General features: G+C 43.2%; 1 protein-coding gene and 1 pseudogene across 1 annotated transcript in view; both read left to right on the top strand.

Moving 5' to 3' along the window:
- LOC126249312 (uncharacterized) overlaps positions 1 to 23,890 on the top strand; it is a 448,424-nt gene that overhangs the window by 373,799 nt on the left and 50,735 nt on the right. Inside the window, exon 2 of the mRNA XM_049950969.1 lies at positions 8,784 to 9,062. Within this exon, the coding sequence (XP_049806926.1) occupies positions 8,805 to 9,062 (258 nt within the window). The 5' untranslated portion in view covers positions 8,784 to 8,804. The remainder of the gene's footprint in view (positions 1 to 8,783; positions 9,063 to 23,890) is intronic.
- LOC126211477 (5S ribosomal RNA) lies at positions 11,902 to 12,019 on the top strand (annotated as a pseudogene).

Consider the following 23,890-nt stretch of genomic DNA (forward strand, 5'->3'; position numbering starts at 1 on the left):
TTCGATTGATACTGCTGTACTCGACCGGAAAATTTCATAAAGCGCAAACTTTACAGCCACATAGAAGATTCTTCGTGTTTCTCTTTGGAAAAAGAAACACAGTATTTCGTAACCAAAACGATACGACGTAGTGGATGATATAGTGTACCAACATTCGGGAGCTGCGGACATCAAGTCCCTGATGTCTCATGTCCCATTGCTATGTTGATACGTGTTGTTTCACTAAACTATTTGCGATAACTTAAATAGTGGCACGACGGACTTCCTCGCCCTCTCTCACTGTAACTGAGCTAGCGCTTCATCGCTGATGACCTCTATTTTGCCTTCAAGCTACGTTTAATTTTCATAATCATCAATTTAACAGTAAGGCCGACCAGACTATTTAGCCGGCCGAAGTGGCCGTGCGGTTACAGGCGCTGCAGTCTGGAACCGCAAGACCGCTACGGTCGCAGGTTCGAATCCTGCCTCGGGCATGGATGTATGTGATGTCCGTAGGTTAGTTAGGTTTAACTAGTTCTAAGTTCCAGGGGACTAATGACCTCAGAGGTTGAGTCCCATAGTGCTCAGAGCCATTTGAACCATTTGAACCAGAATATTTAAGCCTACACAATTTTAAGCTGACGTTGCTATTTGAAACAATCCGTTCACAGGCAGGAAGAATTTCTCTATGGGACAAAACTGGAAGCATATTCACTCGCTAACGTGACAAATCTGTGCGTGTTTGTGCGCGTTGCAGAATAAATCTGTTGCTTCGTCAATAGAGCTGTGTCATTTACGGCGCGCGCGGAACGCCGAGTGAATACTGAGATACAGCGATGTACGAAACGGACACTCACCGCCCATAAACAAAGATAACAAGAAAGCAACATTCGAGACGTACAAATTTATTGGCTAGTACAAAGAAACAGGGAAATAAATTTTTGATGGTACGACTTCCCTCGAGCTGTCTCTATTATTACGGGTTCCTAGATATCTCGCTCCGCGCGCGCCTAGCTCTTGCATTGTAGTGCCGCGTGCAAATGAACGGCGAACACGTCCCCGCAGAAAGTCCCAGCACTATCGCGCGGCAGAATCACGCAGTTGTACGCCCAGGCCCGCGCTGGGAACTTCATTTGCGCCCGCCGTACTCGCTCGTAAATCTGGCGGGCATCGCTGTAGTTCGGTCAATTACGTACGGTGAGCGCGGCGCCGTGTCGCCAGCGCACCATAGGCTGCAAGGGCCGCGCTCGAAAGTTCCGGCGTCACCGATAGCTGCGGCCAGCTCACGCCAACGTCTAGAAGCGCTTTCTGCTCCTTTCTGGCGTAAGTACGCGTCGTTACAGTGGGAACACACACGAGGAACCCATACATACTCCTATTATGAAAATGGATGTATCTATTTATTTGCTTGTATATATGAAGGGCTTATTTCAATAGTGGTACAAGTCTATTACCTCCACTTTTCTGTCTATAATGCTTCTGACATTAATGACCTAGTAGATAGTGTCGGAAGTTCCATGCGGCTTTTCGCGGATGATGCTGTAGTATACAGAGAAGTTGCAGCATTAGAAAATTGCAGCGAAATGCAGGAAGATCTGCAGCGGATAGGCACTTGGTGCAGGGAGTGGCAACTGACCCTTAAACATAGACAAATGTGGTGTATTGCGAATACATAGAAAGAAGGATCCTTTATTGTATGATTATATGATAGCGGAACAAACACTGGTAGCACTTACTTCTGTAAAATATCTGGGAGTATGCGTGCGGAACGATTTGAAGTGGAATGATCGTATAAAATTAATTGTTGGTTAGGCGGGTACCAGGTTGAGATTCATTGGGAGCGTCCTTAGAAAATGTAGTCCATCAACAAAGGAGGTGGCTTACAAAATACTCGTTCGACCTATACGTGAGTATTGCTCATCAGTGTGGGATCCGTACCAGGTCGGATTGACAGAGGAGATAGAGAAGATCCAAAGAAGAGCGGCACGTTACGTCACAGGGTTATTTGGTAAGCGTGATAGCGTTACGAAGATGTTTAGCAAACTCAAGTGGCAGACTCTGCAAGAGAGGCGCTCTGCATCGCGGTGTAGCCTGCTGTCCAGGTTTCGAGAGGGTGCGTTTCTGGATGAGGTATCGAATATATTGCTTCCACCTACTTATACCTCCCGAGGAGATCACGAATGTAAAATTAGAGAGATTCGAGCGCGCACGGAGGCTTTCCGGCAGTCGTTCTTCCCGCGAACCATACGCGACTGGAACAGGAAAGGGAGGTAATGACAGTGGCACGTAAAGTGACCTCCGCCACACACCGTTGGGTGGCTTGCGGAGTATAAATGTAGATGTAGATGTAGAATGATCCAAACAAACAGAAAGAAAGGTTCATCTCTAGCAAGAAGCCATATGCTTGAATATTTCTGGTATCTCAACTGCAGATTTTTGAGCGCTCATTTAACTTTAGGACTCAGTATCTCAGAATGAACAAAAATGGACTTGTACCATTATTTAAATAAGCCCTTCATATGTTTCCCGTCTTCTCCCAAACCACGGGACCGATTTCAACCAAACTCGGAACACATACACCTTACTGTGAGGCCAACAATCGGTATTGGGGTGAGAACTACCTACCTTACGTAGTTCAGGGGATATGACGTCATAAAAGACCAAATGTGTGAAAAACTGCAGCATCGTGCTTGATGTTTAAATTTATTACTTCTTTGCTACAAGCTCTATTTACAATGAATTTCGTAGAGAGTATCCACATACGCCACCAAATGCATCTGCAAAATTTTATGCGTCACCACACGTAGTTCAGGAGATATGACGTCATGAACATTGACGTTGCTGAAAAACTGCCATATTGTTCATGACGTTTAAATTTATTACTTCTTTTCTAATAACTCTGTTCACAACACATTTTTCAGTTAGTATCCGCATATATCGCTGAAAATAGCTACAAAATTATATCATTGTATGACATATAGATAAAGAGAAACGATGTTTTCAACTTTGAAATGCATGTAAAACTGCCACATCATGAATAACGTTTAAATTTATTACTTATTTCTCACTCACTCTTTTCACAACACATTTTTCAGAGAGTATCCACGTATACCACTGAATACAGCTACAAAATTATATCATTTTATGACACACAGATCAAGATGTATGACGTCATAAACACAGAGATGCGCGAAAAACTGCTGCATTGTAAATGACGTTTAAATTTATTACTTCTCTGCTACTAATTCTATCCGCAACACATTCTGCAGACAGTACGCTCATATGCCGATGAATGGACTTACACAAACAAACCATTGTACAACACATAGTTCAAGAGGTATGATATCATAAGAGCTGAGATGTGTGAAAACAATGCCACATCGTGTATGAAGTTAATACATTTATTCTTCACTATTAAGATGCTCCTTCAGGTGAGTCAACTTAAGGAAATCCCTGTCAGCTGGCAGCGCTTTTTTCAGCTTTCAACTGCGGAGTAGAAATGGCTGCAGGCGAAACTAATAACTAATAGAGCAACGAAGAGGCATTGCCATAGAGACGTACAAAAAGTCGTGTTGTAGACACATGAAGCACTCAGTAGTGATTCTCCAACAGAAAGAGGTTCCTACTCAATGGTCTGAAGATGACCACAGTAGTGGTCGAAACCGGTCACCTTGTTAAATAAATCGTGATCAAGACTGTTTTTAATAGTAATTATTTATAAGACATTGATCACTGCTGTTCCCGTAATGCATTCAAAAGAACTGATAATGTCTGCAGTGGTGTGTGCAGGTAAAAAAAAAATAATAAAATAAAACTTGTCTTTTTACTGTACTTCAAACTTCCCATAATAAAATCTTTTAGTCCTTGTACCAAACCATTGCATACTCCTGATACCATGAGACTTGTTGATGAATACTGAACTCTGAACAGGTAGCCTACATTAATCTTGTATAGGAATCACCAGTACCTAAAAACCGAAAGGTTATTGCCAGGGGGGTTATAATGGATATACACTGTCTCACATTTGTATCAGTTTTAGTAGTCCTCGGACAAATTGCTTGTACGAGATGTTCGAAATAGTGTTTCGATTTCTAGTAATATTCTGGAACAGGATGGGTATTCAGCATCAGTTCACTGCAAACATTTTTTGAACCATTCCGCTTACTTAAAAAGGGACAAATCCACAAAGCCAGATTTCCCTTGCCCTATCCATTTCGATTCGTTGTGTGCTGTTAAAGCGGTAGAGCCGCACTTTCTTCCATTAGCCCTCGTTCGTCCATTTTATGGCAATACTGTAAACATTTCTGGCCCGAAAATGTATTGCGGCAAAAATTTCTGGGAAATAGTGGCCAGCAGTGTTGTAGTACATGTAGCTGCAAAGTTGCCGGACGATATTGTCGGGATATATCGTCGGCAGTTGGGCGATTTTTATGACCTTTGTCAACTTAACTTACAGAACTTGTCAGCAGCATTCAGCTGCTTCTGTCAAGAAATCGATAGCTGCATTTTTAATATCACTTAGAAATATGTGTTATAATTTCATTATACATCTCATGAGCTATAAAGGAGGGGGCGGGAGGGGGAGAAGGGTTTATGGACGTTGCCTATAGATTCTACTCTTTAGCCGTGTGAGTTTAGAAAGTGAAAATAAGTGAGGTCGGTCAGAAGTTAACCTTCCGTTGAAAACAGAAGACTTAAGGCACTATCTCGGACCGGACTAGGATATGTACAGTACTATGTACACCAGGGCCATTCAGAAGAAACGAAGCAAGTATTTGTCTGAAGTGTCTTACGGAAACCGTGAAAAGCTTAAAGCAGCGTAGTCGGACTGTGATTTTGTTCTCACACCTGCAGAATGTGACTCAGGCGTCTCGACCAGTGCATCAGTTCGTTTATTAACTAAGAAGTTATTCTTCTTATTTACATGGTGCACCTGAACAGGTGTGTATTGTTATTTGGAGAGGAGGTGAAGAATAAAGACCTGTCGATGGCCCGGCTTGTCGCTAGTATCCGAGGATATTGCATATTTTGTCATATTTGACGTTACCGATTTTGCCTTTTGATATTTGCTGTAAAAAGTACTAAAGAAGTTCTTCAGTAACGAATAGGATGACACAAAAGTCAGTAGAAGGTGACAGTAGTAACAGTGTCTGTCGAGACGCCATATATTTTGCGTAATCTGAACCGCCTACAGCGAGTGAAAAGAAGCAATGGGAATTAAGATTTCCTAAGGATACTACACAAGAAATATTTTCCGTGTGTTCTGTTGGTGCACAGTGGGATGGTATTGGTGATGTTAAGTATCTTCCACTCTGCAGTCAGTATGGTATTGGGCGCACAAAAACAAATAAATAGATATTCTATGCGTGATTGGCCTCCGTAAACATAACTGTACTGAGGAGCCCTCTTATTGAAATTTGTTGTATTGGCAGAACACTAGAATTGATTGCAACAGGACACGCTTGCCAACATCTAGAGCTGATTAATCGTTCAGGATAATGACGAAACACACCTGTCCTCTTGACCTGCATTTTCTCATTGTCAGTTATTTACGAACCAACCTTCTACGGCTCAAATGGCCGATATCAAATTTGCGAAGAGTATAATCGTTTCTCCTTGACAGACGCAGCATCGCAGGGCCGTATTTATGTAGGAACTATTGGTCTGACCTCGACCGAATCGCTCCTAATGGTACAGGACCGCGGTTCGGTGAACCTTCCCGACCTCATCCCGTGATTTATCGCACTATCTCACAAAAACTGCGTGATGTTCGTCTACAATTCACAAACACGCAAGGCGAGCTGTAGAAAGGCAAGATTGAAAAGGGAAACGGTTAGTGAAATCAATGAGGGCCAACAGGTGTGTATCAGCACGGAAGCTTGCGTGGCTGGAATAGCCGTCCATTAGGATGGCAGGAGTCCAGAGCTGGCTGAGGTTGATTATGCAAACGAGGCTGGCACGCTTCCGCACCGCGCTGGAAAGACGGCCGGGTTACACGACCGGTGCAGCGATAGGGGGCGCCTTCCGTCTTTCGGTGGCGCTCATCCTCGGTGGAAGGGCGATATGAATCCTTGGAGACTTTATTTTTGTCCAGGTGGGCAGTATTACACATTGCTGTCAGAGTGAAACAATACGAGTAGTTTTCCGAATGAGCGGTCCCACAAAATGTAGAACTTTCAGTTGTTTAATGTCTACCCCTATATTCAGCAAGCCGCCTTATGCTGTTTGACGGAAGGTGCTGTATGTACCTTCCGCCCATTCTCGTTCCAGCCGCGAATGGCTCGCGGGAAGAATGATTGGTAGTAATACTCCGTTTGACGTAGACTCTTTCAAACTTTATGTCCATGACCTTTCCGCGAAATATACCTAGGAGGAACCAATACATTGTTGGGCTCTTCTAGGAAAGCTCGATCGCGGATATTTAACAATAAACCATACCGTGAAGGTTAATGCCTCTATTGTAACGTCTGTCACTGAAGTTCCCCCTTGACTCATTCCGTCCATACTGAACTAAATTGTGACTAAACGAGCACTCTTCTTTGGCCTTTCACTGCCTCCATTCCCATGCAGATCCCATACTTATGAGCAATATTTAAGACTCGGTAGAGCAAAGATTTTGTAAATTATATCCTTTGTGTGTGGACTACACTTCCTGACAATCTCAGTCTGGCGTTTGGCCTTCAAAAGACTGGTTTCATGTGGTCGTTCCACTTTAAATCACTCCGAACGCATACTCTCAGATACTTAATAGGCGTGATGCTTCTAATGATTGTTCAGCAATCGTGTAACAAGACAGTAATGGGCCTTGCAGCCTGTTTATCTACAATAACGTTACATTTGTTTATTATGAAGATCAACTGTCAGTCTGCTAATCCATTGCAGGTCTTTTTGCATTTCGCTACAATTTTTTAACGTTACCACTCCTCCATACTAAACAGCATCATACGCAGACAGCCTCATGGAACTTCAACGATATCCACTAGGTCATGTATATATAGACATTTTGAACACTTTTGGAACAATTGTTTTTCTACATACATTACCTTTGCCAAAGCCATATCCGGGGGACAACAACGTGTTGACAGTACAGGTCACTGTCAACTATCAGTGTAAAAAAATGGTGTTCACCCTACATTGCAGTAAATCGTTTCACAATTCAGTGACGCCGGCCGCTGTGGCAGAGCGCTTCTGGGCGCTTCAGCTAAGAACCGCGCTACTGGTACGGTCGCAGGTTCGAATCCTGCCTCGGGCATGGATGTGTGCGCTGTCCTTAGGTTAGTTAGGTTTAAGTAGTTATAAGTTCTAGGGGACTGATGACCTCAGATATTAAGTCCCATAGTGCTCAGAGCCATTTGAACCATTTGATTCAGTGCCGGAAAACTATAACCAGTGACCAACCATACGCCTCAGAACCATTTCATCGCTATATGAAAGAGAAAACACATTCTGTTGCAGAGAAAAGGGGTTCGTAAAGATGCAGCAACACGGACTACTGCCGGCCGAAGTGGCCGTGCGGTTAAAGGCGCTGCAGTCTGGAACCGCAAGACCGCTACGGTCGCAGGTTCGAATCCTGCCTCGGGCATGGATGTTTGTGATGTCCTTAGGTTAGTTAGGTTTAACTAGTTCTAAGTTCTAGGGGACTAATGACCTCAGAAGTTGAGTCCCATAGTGTTCAGAGCCATTTGAACCATTTGAACACGGACTACTGAATGCTCCAAGACTGGATAAATATCACCTCCACTGATGAGTCACGGTACAAGGTTTTACATGCCAATAGCAAGGCAGAGTAGGAATACGTCGAATCGTCGTGAGTCAAAGCACTCCGCTTATCAAGAGAACGCATTTCAGGCAGGTGGTGCACCTGTCCTGGCGTGGAGAGTCTCTACGTGGGCTGAAATGAGGCTCGTGATGCATCTGGTATTGTCTCTCAGGTGCGAACGGTGTAGAAACCTACAGGGAAATAATGTGCGCCTACGGCACCTAGAAGACGGCATGCACCTGCAACAGGACAACGCACGCCCCAGTGGCTCCAGAAATGTGTCAGAATTCCACAGACGTTGTGGAGGTTGCGAGGCTTCATCACTGATGAACACATATGTTACAGCATGGAGCACATGTGACAGTGCTTATTTAGGTTGTACGAGAAGACAGAGAAAACGTTGCTGGAAGTTTTCTCAGCCGCTTTTGGGGCTGGTGGTCTGGCGTCTCAGTCTCCATTGTCTAAACACAGGAGACGAGTGAACAAGTTTCGAGACTTCACAATAAATTGCTTTGAGTATACTTCTACTAGTCAATATGCATTAAATTTTCTGGCTTTCTTCGAACTCTTACTGAATTAATACGGCTATCTTTTTGAGACGGGGAGGGAGAAAGCGTTTGCCATCCCGTCATTCTTGCTGGGTGCACTCTTGGGTATATCTCCAAATGGTTGAAATGGCTCTAAGCACTGTGGGACTTAACATCTGAGATCATCAGTCCCTTATACTTAGAACTACTTAAACTTAACTAACCTAAGAACAACACACACATCCATGCCCAAGGCAGGATTCGAACCTGCAACCGTAGCAGCAGCGCAGTTCTGGACTGAAGCGCCTAGAACCGCTCGGCCACAGCGACCGGCGATATATCTCCAGCTGCACAACGCGTACACATATGTCGTTCTACACACCAAGTCTGGATTGACTAACCGCAATATTGTTTCTATTTTGTAATTTTCTTGATAAGGCATAGGCTAAGCAACAATGCGCTGTGCTGCAGTGATATGTAACGCGAGGAGTAAACGGCATCGTTGCCTCTGTCTGCAGGTTTACGAGGAGGAAGCGGCCATGGACGAGGAAGATGAAGACATGGAGAGCGACGAGGACTTGCAGGACTCGTTGGAGGGCGACGACGACGGCGGGTCCGGGGCAGACGACGACGACTCTGACGAGTCCGACGAGGAGTACGCGGACGACGACTACCTGGAGTACACGCTGCCCGCGCCCGTGGGGGCGGCCGCCGCCGAGACCCCAGACCAGCGGCTGCGCGACAAGTACGCCGACGTGCTCGCCGGCATGGCCAGTAAGCTGCAGGAGGCCAAGCGGGTGAGTACGGCGCCACACTGATGGCTGCCAGAGGGAGAGGCATGTTCCTTCTTACTGCGTTCATTCTCCTTACGGCAGGCGGACCACTGGAAATACCTACAGGGTCTTCACAATTCATTTTACATTTCTCCAGAGGTTGCAAAGGGCAATTAGTTGATCGAGTTTTACAAAGAAACCCAGGTCAGGAAACGGTCCGTTGCCGTGTTACAAGGAGAATAAGAGCCACTCAATCGCGCGCTAGATGTTTGTTACGCAGTTCGCCTGTTGTTGTAGGCTACCCACATTCAAGGATGGCACGATGAAGCGATGTCACGTGATTAGAGTGCTGCAACGCTCATGTTTGACCGGTCGCGGCTCGCCTGTTGACGGGGGGACCGAGCCGCTCGTGTCCAGCCCAAAACGACCCGGCTCGGTCACGTACTCGCCCCATGTCTGATGTCCGGATTCCGGACACGCGGATGACCGGTCACCGCTGACGTCTCACCTCGCCTCGCCCCGGCTCGCTGCACAGTACTGTACAAATCTAACGCCTCTCTCTCTCTCTCTCTCTCTCTCTCTCTCTCACACACACACACACACACACACACACACACACACCACGCAAACAATGTATTTATCTCTGTATCCTCTCTTTTAATACAAAAGTAACGTTTCCATGAACGGGTACGTGACACAGCTAAATTTATAAAGCACTTCGAAAGTAAAATGATATTTCATGATATTTCAATACAATCGCGGATAGAAGACGAGTCTCATTTCCAAACGGAAGACATATTTTTCCTTTCATTAATAGGAAACATTAAATAAGTGCTGTCCCTGTCATCCAGAAGACAACCATCTTCATAAAGAAAGCATACAAAGAACATTAAACATTTACAGACGTAACTTGTCATACTTTTCACTTGTTTGGAAGAGAAACAAAATTTTAGTTATTGTTGAACGGCAGTAAATCACTAACGCGTTCCGGATTTAATTGGCTGCGGCGATTTGTTAGTAACATGCCGGCTTTACTAAAGCATCTTCCACTAGGTGCACTTGTTGCTGGGATACATAAAATACGTCTTGCAACTGCAGCCAGGCCTGGCGGGTCTGTTTCATGTCTGCTCCACCACTTTAAGATGTCATCATCATCATCTCCGGGGTGCATTAAAATGTAGAGCTCTACTTCATCTGCTGCATGTGATCTGTTGTTCCTCCATTCCTTGAAACGATCTCTCTCTCTCTGGGTGGTGATGACTCAGTACTTGAAGGATCTATGATAATAAACAAAAGAGACAAGTAATACAGAACTGATGTGGAAATCATCGAAACATTCCCGTAAAAGCGAGGTCTTTTACGTTAATGAAATATTATACGAATAATAACATTCTCGTTTCTCTATAATACAATATCCACTAACTATGCAAAAACGATTATGTTAATCCATCTGTGGCCTCTTTAAATGGTCTCAGAAAATCAGTAGTTTCTCCTGCAAGCTTATTATCATATCCTTGCAATCTGTAAGCAGAGTCCTTTTCCGTCGGAAAGTAGCAACTTCGTTATACTGAGTGTGTGAGGATTCCAGCATAGTGTACAAGCTGTTCCAGCGTGTGAAGACCTCTTGTTTCAACGATGATTTCAAAGACGAGCAGACGCCACTCTTCTTAACGCACTTTACAATCATTTTACAGTATTTATTGTTCATGCGATGTTCGTGGTATGATTTAACAAGAAGTTATCTTCATCGAAAGTATGGGTAAGTGCTGTGTTTATGCAATGAGCAGCACAAGGAATCCTTTCGTGATTTTCCAAAGCGTTTACTACATTGGCTCCCTGGTCGGAGACAAAAACAAAACTGTGCAACATGTTTTGCGAAATGTCCCAAGCAGCCATCCGCTCTTCAATTTATTTCATAATATTTACTCCCGTCGTCTTAACGTCCGGGAATTTTGTTATAAATAAAATATTGTTCACTAGAGACCAATCTGTGTTAATGTAATGTGTTGTAAGCGTCCAATAGTGCACCTGATTATGCGAATCAGTCCACATATCAACTGTCGCAGCATATGTTTTATTAATAACTTCCGAAAAAACAAAAGGCATTATGCTGCTTCGTATTGCATCAGCTTGTTCTTTGACATGTCTGCTTATAGTAGAGGGATGTGGCATGACATCTGCCACGTTAACTTCTCCATAATGCGCACCTAGATGTATTAATTCTTGGCCTAGTTCTCTGAAACCTTCACCTGAAACAGCATTAAAAGGTCTCATATCTTTAGCACACATTGCAACACACCTTGCTGTAATTCTACTTTTTATTACTGCCGGTATTTTTGTGAGGTTCCTTGCAACTGTGTTTCTTTAAATGAGTGGTTTCCGACTGGAAACACAATAATGTGGAGCAGTTTATGCTTCGATACGTACCCAGTAGACGCACTGATTTCGTCTACAACCAACAGAAATGTACTCCATACTTGGCTTTTTAGAGCTTCGCATTTCTTCAATGCGTAAACATTGGTTTCAATCTTACGTCTTACTGCACTGGTTTCTTCGCGCTGCATGATTACAGACACACCGCAAATGAGAAGCCCGTAGTGGCTGTAGTCTCACACGGATAATGACTCGTGTAATGTGATTGAAGTTGCGTGCTACATGTTCGGTCACGGCTTGTATGCTCGGTCACAAGAACTAGTGCGGGCAGCCTATCCAGTTAGGGTGTGCTCGCCCCATCTCGTATTTTGTGCTCGCTTACTCGCTCATGCAAGACTCTACACGTGATGTCCTCTGTTTCCATATGCCTTGTTTTGAAGCTTTCTAGTGATGCGTCAGTTGATATTGCGGTGACTAGTATTGCACTAGTGGCAACGGCCTTGCCGCAGTGGATACACCGGTTCCCGTCAGATCACCGAAGTTAAGCGCTGTCGGGCGTGGCCGGCGCTTGGATGGGTGACCATCCGAGCCGTCATGCGCTGTTGCCATTTCTCGGGGTGCACTCAGCCTCGTGATGCCAATTGAGGAGCTACTCGACCGAATAGTAGCGGCTCCGGTCACAGACAACCATTATAACGAGCGGGAGAGCGGTGTGCTGACCACACGCCCCTCCTATCCGCATCCTCATCTGAGGATGACACGGCGGTCGGATGGTCCCGATGGGCCACTTGTGGCCTGAAGGCGGAGTGCTAATAGTACTGCAGTAACAGGATGCCTGAGTACACGTTCGCAGAGTACACCGATAGGCTGTTAATTTACGGTGAAGCTCGCCGTAACAGAAAAGAAGCTTAACGTCTGTACCACGAGCACTTTCCAAATCTGTGCCTCCATCTCATCCCATGTTTGCCATAGTAGAATAGTGGCTACGGGAAAGTGGGAAATTCACAACCGATAGAGCAAACTGTGGTGCTCCCAGAAGGCGGAAGAGGAAGTGGTTCATCAATTTGAAGGGAAACCATCGACGAGTACTCGAGCCGTTGCACGTGACTTACAGGTATCTCATATGTCTGTCTAGTGTGTTCTGCATGAACAGCAAATCCACCCTTACCACCCTCAACATGTAGACGCCATGCTCCCGGCGGATTTTTTGCCACATGTCAGTTTCTGTACTTGGTTTCAACACCGATTTGTGGATTTTCCTTAGTTTCCAAGGCGAATTTTATTCATTAAGGAAGGGCATTTTAAGAGGGAAGATGTTTCGAACGCTCGAACATTTACGATGAAGAAGATCCCAAAGCCACGTGAACATGAAGATTCCAGCTCACCTTCGGCATCAGTGTATGGGCATATCTGCGATGGTGGTGCGACTGGGTCGTACATCCTTCCCCCTCACCTAAAACTGCCAAGTACTTGATACTCCTGCAAGAAGTGCTGGCGGAGTCTTTGGAAGATGTTGTTCCATTGGACATTTGGCACGAATTGTAGATCCAGCACGATAGCGTGGCAGTACAATTTGCAGTTCGCGTCCGAAACCATCTGAACGGGTACAGGTGGGTCCCTCGATGTGGGCCATATGCTTGGCCACCAAGATCCCCGAATTTAACCCCTTTGGGCTTTTTCTTGTGGGGCCACATGAAGAATCTTCTCCACTAGATCCCCGTACAGTAGGAGGAAGATCCAGTGGCACAGATCATTGCTGCGGCAGAAGTGAGTTGCCATACATCACGCATGCTGGGAAGAGTTTATGCGCAACTACTGTGTACACCGAATTTGGCGGTCGTCATATCGAACAGCTGTTGCAATGTCACGCTAAATAGGAGTGAAATCTGTACATCTTGTTTCCCTCGAAATATGCTAAAGAACCGTTCCCCTACAACTTCTAGAAGTATGTAACATGAATGTGAAACACTCTGTATATTTAGAGGGTCGTGTCGCCGTTGTTGTGATTTTCAATTCAAAGACTGGCTTGATGTAGCTCTCCATGATAGTCTGTCCTATGCAATACGCGTCATCTCTGCATAAGTCCTGCAAGCTACATACATTTGAAGTCGCTTATTGTAGTCAAGACTTGGTTCCCTCTATAACTTTTATCCTCTCCCTGCTTCCTCCATTATCAGATCAACCGGTCCCTTCTTTGAGCCCATTGCCATACAATTTCTTTACTAAAATTTTCACATTGCCTATACTTATTTTTGACAATTTGTGATGCTCTCAATAACAACATACTAAATGCTTTTTCACAATAGTTATTTTATTCTGTATGGAAATTATACTATGAGACATACTCAAAAATAGTTTGAGTAAGCCAGATCTTAAAACAATTCTCCATGTGTAGAAAAACTTTGCACTGATCACAGTGAACGCAGAATTCTCTTCGTTTCCCTCTATCGTAATACACCCTGCACCTTGGAGGAGGGATTGCATTTTTGTCTCTTTGAGATATTTATGTAGGAAAAAAACCCTACTTTCTTCTTTGGAATCGTACTGAGTTTCCTCCTTGATTTTCTCCTTGATCATGTACTTGCGTTTCTGTTGGGTTTTTACTTAAGGACCTGCACATATTAGCATCTACACTCCTGGAAATGGAAAAAAGAACACATTGACACCGGTGTGTCAGACCCACCATACTTGCTCCGGACACTGCGAGAGGGCTGTACAAGCTATGATCACACGCACGGCACAGCGGACACACCAGGACCCGCGGTGTTGGCCGTCGAATGGCGCTAGCTGCGCAGCATTTGTGCACCGCCGCCGTCAGTGTCAGCCAGTTTGCCGTGGCATACGGAGCTCCATCGCAGTCTTTAACACTGGTAGCATGCCGCGACAGCGTGGACGTGAACCGTATGTGCAGTTGACGGACTTTGAGCGAGGGCGTATAGTGGGCATGCGGGAGGCCGGGTGGACGTACCGCCGAATTGCTCAACACGTGGGGCGTGAGGTCTCCACAGTACATCGATGTTGTCGCCAGTGGTCGGCGGAAGGTGCACGTGCCCGTCGACCTGGGACCGGACCGCAGCGACGCACGGATGCACGCCAAGACCGTAGGATCCTACGCAGTGCCGTAGGGGACCGCACCGCCACTTCCCAGCAAATTAGGGACACTGTTGCTCCTGGGGTATCGGCGAGGACCATTCGCAACCGTCTCCATGAAGCTGGGCTACGGTCCCGCACACCGTTAGGCCGTCTTCCGCTCACGCCCCAACATCGTGCAGCCCGCCTCCAGTGGTGTCGCGACAGGCGTGAATGGAGGGACGAATGGAGACGTGTCGTCTTCAGCGATGAGAGTCGCTTCTGCCTTGGTGCCAATGATGGTCGTATGCGTGTTTGGCGCCGTGCAGGTGAGCGCCACAATCAGGACTGCATACGACCGAAGCACACAGGGCCAACACCCGGCATCATGGTGTGGGGAGCGATCTCCTACACTGGCCGTACACCACTGGTGATCGTCGAGGGGACACTGAATAGTGCACGGTACATCCAAACCGTCATCGAACCCATCGTTCTACCATTCCTAGACCGGCAAGGGAACTTGCTGTTCCAACAGGACAATGCACGTCCGCATGTATCCCGTGCCACCCAACGTGCTCTAGAAGGAGTAAGTCAACTACCCTGGCCAGCAAGATCTCCGGATCTGTCCCCCATTGAGCATGTTTGGGACTGGATGAAGCGTCGTCTCACGCGGTCTGCACGTCCAGCACGAACGCTGGTCCAACTGAGGCGCCAGGTGGAAATGGCATGGCAAGCCGTTCCACAGGACTACATCCAGCATCTCTACGATCGTCTCCATGGGAGAATAGCAGCCTGCATTGCTGCGAAAGGTGGATATACACTGTACTAGTGCCGACATTGTGCATGCTCTGTTGCCTGTGTCTATGTGCCTGTGGTTCTGTCAGTGTGATCATGTGATGTATTGAAACGTCCCCTTTGAAAAATTATACACGACTGTCCTTAACCTGACGCACAATATTTTTAGCGCAACGCAATCTGACTTTCAAGATTCCCTACAAAAGAATGGCCCTGACTAACATTAAACTATACCTTTCACAAATCACTTACCTCACAAAAATCTTCGCTGCTCAAGCTACTGCAATACAGCGAGCGCCACTACTGCCAGCTAAATAAAAGATACAAACTATGGAAGGCACTAACTACTGATAGGGATAGTTAGCAAATGAAAGATATTAATAGAGAACAAACAATGTATTTACCTTGATATCATCATATATATAGCAGTTCATGACAAATTACAAAACTCCGCCATCTCTCTCCCCACATCCACCACTGCTGGCGGCTCACCTCCAACTGCGCAACGCTATGCGCTGTTCGCAGCCAGCTGCCTAACACTACAATGGCGAGTATTACAACAATGCAAAGCAGCCACAGACTGCACACGGCACAGCCAGTGATTTTCATACTGAGGTGGCGTTACCAATAAAAAAACCTAAACAGCCTACTTACATAGCCCCCATGCTACCCACAAAAAATTTTACAAAATTTTTTTTGGGCACTGGCCAATACATATTTGTTAAAATTTTTTTTCACAATTACAATAACAAAGAAATCAAATGCACACACTAATTGATACAATGTTGGTCAAAAGCTCAAATGTTCTCACAGTCCATAAAGACAGTCCTGATCGTTCATGACGGTAAAATAGCAGTGTTTTTCTCAAAGCCTGAGCAGTAAAAGAAAATGCACACGGAAGTAGTGGATTTCCATGCAGTCTTGAAGAAGTAGCGTTGTCCTTCCAACAGAAAGACAGTGCTGACTCTTGACATGCTGACAGGTAATGGGCCACAACAGAGCAAACCCACCACAGTGTCAGTCGAAGTTTTGAAGAGTATTGGTGGGTAGGTCATCACAGAGCAGACCCACTGTAGTCCTGGTAGAGATTACGGTATTGGTGGGCCACCAGAGGCGCAGACCCACTGCAGTCCTTGTAGAAATAATGGTACTGATGGATCATCAAAGATGTAGACCCACTGTAATCCTTGTAGAGATTATGGTACTGGTGAGTCAGCAACGACGTAGACCCACTGTAGTCCTCGTAGAGATTATGGTACTGGTGAGTCAGCAACGACGTAGACCCACTGTAGTCCTCGTAGAGACGGCCAGCAGCCCTCCGTTGTGACTGTGCAGGTGCACAATCACAATTGAAGAGTCTTGCGGATAATATAGCAAGTTCATAACCACCACTTGTGCACTCACAAAGTTTTTGGAATTGTCCTTAGAACCAGCAATGCTGTTATCCAGTCCCTTGCTGAATTATTAACACACATACAAACACTAACAGTCCCTACTTCTCACATATTGTCCATATACTATGACCAACAGAAACGTGTGCAGTGAAATGTAACTTACAAGTTACTTAATTTGATGACCTGGTGTCAATTACAATTTTATAACATGAGAATACAATTACAAAGATACAGAAAACATCATTAAAAACATAATAGTACAGATAACATTCGTAGTAATAGGGGCTTTACAAAAGAATAGAAATAAACATATACAACAGTGTTACAGGAATTATGACATAAGTAGATACATAAAAGATCAGAATAAATTTTGAAACATCCACTTCACACATGAGCATTAAAACAAAATAGAATAAATAAAGTCTAAGCATATTTACAAGTTAAATAACATATTATTAATGCCAATTATATTTGAGGATAACAGTATTCCTCATCATAGTGAATGTAGCTTAGTATTAGAAGAAGAAAAATTCTGTGAAACTACACAGAGACAGGAAGAAAACAAATACACAAGGGTACACAAACACATAGTGGGATAACACAATGGAAAGGACAGGGTTCGTTTTCAGTGTAACTTTTGGTACTGCAGTCCAACCCAAGACTTCATTCCATAGATCTTTCGTCTTATTTCCACATTTGTTTCCACCAAAAAAATCCTATTCAAGCATGCTTTCTGTATATATATGTTCACATATTTCTTACCTCATTATTTATTTTCCATTATCTTACTTCATCATTTATTTCCAAGAAAATCCTACCTAAACCTGTTGTCCCTAAACCCTACTTTTTTTTGGTTCATATCCTCTTTCAAAATACTGTTTTGGCCAAACCATTTTCTTATAGATTTTCAATGTATTTCTTTCAATTCATCACAACTTGTTCTCTTATATAGTTTACCCCCCTCTTAAGCTAACTTAAATCTACTGAGCTCAGATGCTAAACTAAGGGACGAGGCAATGCAGCAGAACAAATCAAGTAACACAAACATCAATGACAAAAATTTCAAGCTGGCAAAGCAAGCTACAGTAAATCTAAATTACCAAGCAATTCAACATTACAACTAATATGAGGCAATGCGCAGCAAACAAGAAAAATAAATCAGTAGTAAAACTGGCTGAACAGCGTAATACAAAGTCAAATTCAGTAACATTATGCCTGGCAAACAGCAGCAACTTATACCTAAACATGACATAGCTCAAGCAGAAAAAATATTACAGTAAAAATGGCCATGTTTAAAACTTATGTCACATCTTAACACTAGAGTGATGCATCACGAGAACTTACACTAGCAGATAAGTTACCAAATCGTAAAGAAATTGTTTATGCAATTCCTGTGAAGGGAAATGTCTTTTTATGCTCCCTCATTTTTTGGAAATATATCACAAAACTATTATTTACTGGATCTGGAGACAGAAAATATTTATATTAGTACATCTATAAAATTTTATTTTAACCAGTGCAGCTAGAAACTAGATATTAAACAAAATGAGTAAATAAATACATAAAGCAAGCCATATGGCATTTCTCTCAATTTTCGTAGATAGACACTTGTCCTAATCAGGTGTGCAGATGTAAGAATGTTTCCAAGTTATTATTAGCATGTCGTATTTACGATGCTTTCTACAAACGAATGTCAATAGCGAGGATAATGGCCTCCCCTTTTTTTTTTCTCTCTACCTGTGCTTCCGGAAAGGCACACCCTAATGGCTTGTTCTCCAGGTGTCTGACACAGCTGTGTGCCCACGACGCACGTGAAGGTGGTCACTTAACTTTCTTACGGAAATATTTACGACAGCAGTTTCCGCTACAGTGACAGTCTTATATAAAAATTTCACAGGTCGAGAATTTACGTTGCAAATGTGTAGAAACAAAATCCTATGAATATAACAGTGTCCAAGAAATTTTCGCCGTCATTGTGATACATTCACGCATTTACACACATTTCATAACTCTTAAAGTACGATTCTTGGTTTCCAACATCCTTTTTCACAAGTCAAGAGTCCCTAACTTCTATCCATTATTCATATACATATAAACACGTAATCACATTCCTTATATAGCATCAGCTTATTGATCATAAACATACCTCAACAGCATAATACACATCGTCGTCATAAAAATAACATCATAACACCTCAGTCAAATCTCAAAAACGTCGTAGCTTCCTCCAATAATTTCAAAACCTAAAAAAATTCTCTGCTCATGTCAAAAGTGTCATCTACCTCAAATGTACTTTAAAATCATGCTCCCTTACCAAATACATCATTCAAAGCTCTCATAGTATCACAATGGTTCCAGAAAAATATGAGCATTTCACAAAGTACAGACAAAATACAATTTCGTAAGTGTGAAGTTATTCAACTGTGTAATTACGTAAACATCTGTCACTAATGCAGTAAAAAAAAATGTTTATCTCTCAGTTAAATGATCAGATAGCTGTGTAATTTGTGTGTTAGAGAAATATGGTACCGATGTGTAAAGTTGTATAAGCAAATACCATATTAGCTAGGGCTCCTTGTGCATGCCAAACACATGGTACACAAAGTAGGCGTGTACCCCCCTGAGGATTAATGTAATTATACCCTCAGATGTTACAGATTACAGCAATGGAATGAAATGTATCACGGAAAACCCTTGTATCATTGCACTTCAAATATCTTAAAAAATAAATGTTTTTAAGTACAAAATTAACCACTCAAATACGTGTACTGTAGCGCTAAACTGTGTGTCTTGTTGTAAGATAATCTCTGTGGAAGTCTCGTAGTTATCGTCCTCCGAAAGCTAAGTTCTGCAGAAGTCAATGTACTTACCTCATGATAAACAAAAGTGAAATGCTTCGTGTATAGATATCGTAGTTATTACGCTTATTGTTGTGATGAAGAAATTACTGTGCTGTAATGTATTGTTGTGCTACAGAAAAGGCTGCCTCATTGTTGCTATACCACAAAAGTTACTACTAAAACATGTTTTACTTTCCAGAAGAATTCAGAAAAACTGTGCAGATGTAAAACAGATACACCGCAAAAGCAACAAGGTGAATTGTGTCACACATTAGTAGCGTCGTGATATAGTCGTGTAGCTGTCAAATAAACTAACCACTGTGTCACCTGGTATCTCTCAGAAAGCACCTTGAATCCATAATGTATTTGCAAGTAAACCAAAATGTTGCATTAAAAAAAGCAGATTATCTTTCAATAAACGGTTTTACATGTGAAATGTGGTGTAAACCTTTACTCTTCCCAGTACGCAGAGTTTCAACTTCAACGCAATTATCATGTGGTATATGGCACATCGGTAAAGAATGCTACTGCCTGCTGTGCGAGTCATTGTCTGTCTCTGTGTTGGCGCGCGCCGTTATTGGGATTAGGAGACCGAACTTCTACAAATTCACTCTGACGAGAAGGCCCTGCTCTGTTTGAATCCCGCCAGTTCTGATGCAATTCAGGTCTGTCGTTACGATCATATCGTCTGTCGTCATGTCGGTAGATGCCATAGTTTCTTTCTTGTCGGTCACGTGGTGGAGAATTTCTCCCTGAATTATCACTGCACGGTGGACCGTTGCGTCTAAAGTTATTCTGTCTCCCGTAATAATAACTATTTGGTTTCCATATTGTCTGTTCCTCTGATTGTCTCTGTGATAGTCATTACCGCGGAGAGGTGGTCTTTCCCTGTAATTATTACTACTCTGCCAACGGTTGTCATACGGATGGTGTCTGTTTCGGTCACGATTTGTGTTGTGAGAATAGCCTTGTCGCGTCCAGTTATTATTTCTTTCATCGCGGAATTGCGACGGATGTGATCTGTAATTGTTGTGCTCGTGCGTTCCGCGATTGTCAGTGTCAATTTCCTGTTCTTGTAACAGTCCCTGAAAAGCTTCAATGTCGTCTTTGCAACGTCCTGCTAAAATAATATGCCGAAAATGTTCAGGTAATTTGATTAAGCAAATGCGGATGAGTTCTGAGGGGCTGTATGGGTTTGAAAGATACTGATTCTTATGCAACATGTCTTCAAAATATTTCACAAGACTGGAAAATTCAGATTGTTCGAAATGTTTCATCATTATGATGCTATGTTTTACTCGGTCTTGTGTAGCTTGAGACCAATATGCTGAGAGGAAGGCATGGTAAAATTCTCCTTCACTGTGGCAATCGTGAATGACCGATCGCATTCTTACAGCTGGTTCATTCTCTAAGTAGCCACACATAAATTCTAATCTGTGCTCTGATGACCAGTTGGGAGGAAAACAATGAGAGAATTGATGGAGCCACGCTTGTGGATGAATGTCGTTGCCAGAATTCTTAAATGTTTTGAATTTACGTGTAGTAATAAACAGCTTATAGTCAAAATCATCATGTCGGCGAGTCGCACATCGCTCATTGTTACTTCGTTTCGGCGGTTCCATTTCAAAATTCAATGCGCCTTGCCAATTTCTTTCATAATTTCCGAAGTTTCCTGTGTTATTATTTTGTGGTTGCTCCTTATTTCTATGTCCCTATTCCCGTGTTGGAGCGCGAGTGTCCTCTGAAATACGTAATTCTTGTATTACCTGTGTCAGCTGATCTTGTACTTCCCGGATTTCTCTTTGGTGTTGCGTATTAATTTGATTCAGATTTTGTTTCAGTTTCCTAATTTGTTCGCTCTCTTCTGTGTCATTAAAGACTACCGGTTTTGTGTCATTCAGATTATCATCTACCTTCGTAGATAAGTTAGTGAACTGATCCGAAAGTTCGGCTACTTTCTCCGATAGTGAACACATTTCCTCAGTGTGTTTTTCTGAACCAAGTTTCAGATTGTCCATTTGTGTTGAAATCGAATCTATTGTGTCCTTCAAGTTTTCCTGAGTTTTTGCAAGTTGTGTAACCGAATCGGTAGATGCAACTGAGTCAAATTTAGCTTGTAAGGTCTCATGATTTTCATGAACAGTAGTTTGCAGTTCTTTTATGGCTGCTTCGTGATTCTGTAGTGCATTTTCATGACGCGAAAAAATAGGTTGGAAATGCTCACAAATTTGTGTTTTTACGTCGTTACAGACTTTTTGACATTTCGATTCAATGTGATGTAACTCATTAGTTAAATCCTCACGTGTTTGTTCAAGTGTGGTGTGTAACTTTTTAAGATTTTGTTCCACTGTGTCTAACATTTGAAGATTTTGTTCCATTATGTCTAACTTTTGAAGCTTTTGTCCCATTTGTTTCTGATTTTGTTCCATTTGTTGCATTAATTGCAATAATAATGTATTAGTGTCTGGAATCTGTTTCTCTACGCTTTTCGGCAGTGCATTTGCACCGGCAACATTCACATTTTGACAAGCAGAAAATGTGTTTTGACTTATTTGAGAAAACGGTGATGACCCAAAACCTGAATCTACAGTATTTGCAAAATTGTGTCCTGTCATTTCGGATTCCTGAGGCGAGCTGTTGCCGACCGACCGATCGATAATGCTTCCCTGCTCACTAATTGTTTCACTGTCTACGCCATTGTTTGCCGCCCGCTCCATTTCCCTATGCACAATTACCAAATTATTACTTTGAACATTAGTTAATTCATTACTCTGCGGCGCTAACACACTGCTTTCGTCTTCACTGTCATTTCTCAGTTTACTTTGGAGCCTAGTATTACGTTTTTCACACGCCATTATTGTCACAATATTTCACACGACAACACAGAAAAACACAATTTGAAGAGCAAAAATAGGGGAACACATTAACATAGCACTGAAAATAATATCTAGTTAATTGCAGCTGCTAAATACTTGGTGCAAATCTACATGCATGCCACAACTGTTTTACTGTACAACAATGAAAGACTGCAACTACAAAGGAGATTTTCTCTACAATTACGCGCTAGCAATAAACAAAAGCTACACTAATTACACAAACTACAAGAAAAAATCAGAAGATTCCAGTGAGGTATCCTCGGCTAAGGGTCGACATATGAAACGTCCCCTTTGAAAAATTATACACGACTGTCCTTAACCTGACGCACAATATTTTTAGCGCAACGCAATCTGACTTTCAAGATTCCCTACAAAAGAATGGCCCTGACTAACATTAAACTATACCTTTCACAAATCACTTACCTCACAAAAATCTTCGCTGCTCAAGCTACTGCAATACAGCGAGCGCCACTACTGCCAGCTAAATAAAAGATACAAACTATGGAAGGCACTAACTACTGATAGGGATAGTTAGCAAATGAAAGATATTAATAGAGAACAAACAATGTATTTACCTTGATATCATCATATATATAGCAGTTCATGACAAATTACAAAACTCCGCCATCTCTCTCCCCACATCCACCACTGCTGGCGGCTCACCTCCAACTGCGCAACGCTATGCGCTGTTCGCAGCCAGCTGCCTAACACTACAATGGCGAGTATTACAACAATGCAAAGCAGCCACAGACTGCACACGGCACAGCCAGTGATTTTCATACTGAGGTGGCGTTACCAATAAAAAAACCTAAACAGCCTACTTACAGTATCTGACCCCAGGAATGTGTCAAGAAAGTTTCCCCTTCCTGGGACAATGAATTCACGGTGTTCTTATTTCAATTTCCAGGAGTGTATATTACCTTCATTGTTTCAAACATTATCCCAGTTCCACTCGTCAGTAACTGTCCGCGATCTTGCTTTTCTGGCTCCCTTAAATCGCCTTCAGTGTTATGTACGAGGGCAGTTCAATAAGTAATGCAACACATTTTTTTTCTGAAACAGGGGTTGTTTTATTCAGCATTGAAATACACCAGGTTATTCCCCAATCCTTTAGCTACACAACACTATTTTTCAACGTAATTTCCATTCAATGCTACGGCCTTACGCCACCTTGAAATGAGGGCCTGTATGCCTGCACGGTACCATTCCACTGGTCGATGTCGGAGCCAACGTCGTACTGCATCAATAACTTCTTCATCATCCGCGTAGTGCGTCCCATGGATTGCGTCCTTCATTGGGCCAAACATATGGAAATCCGACGGTGCGAGATCTGGGCTGTAGGGTGCATGAGGAAGAACAGTCCACTGAAGTTTTGTGAGCTCCTCTCGGGTGCGAAGACTTGTGTGAGGACTTGCGTTGTCATGAAGAAGGAGAAGTTCGTTCTGATTTTTGTGCCTACGAACACGCTGAAGTCGTTTCTTCAATTTCTGAAGAGTAGCACAATA

This window comes from Schistocerca nitens, chromosome 1 (genome assembly GCF_023898315.1).
Source record: "Schistocerca nitens isolate TAMUIC-IGC-003100 chromosome 1, iqSchNite1.1, whole genome shotgun sequence".
Taxonomy (NCBI): domain Eukaryota; kingdom Metazoa; phylum Arthropoda; class Insecta; order Orthoptera; family Acrididae; genus Schistocerca; species Schistocerca nitens.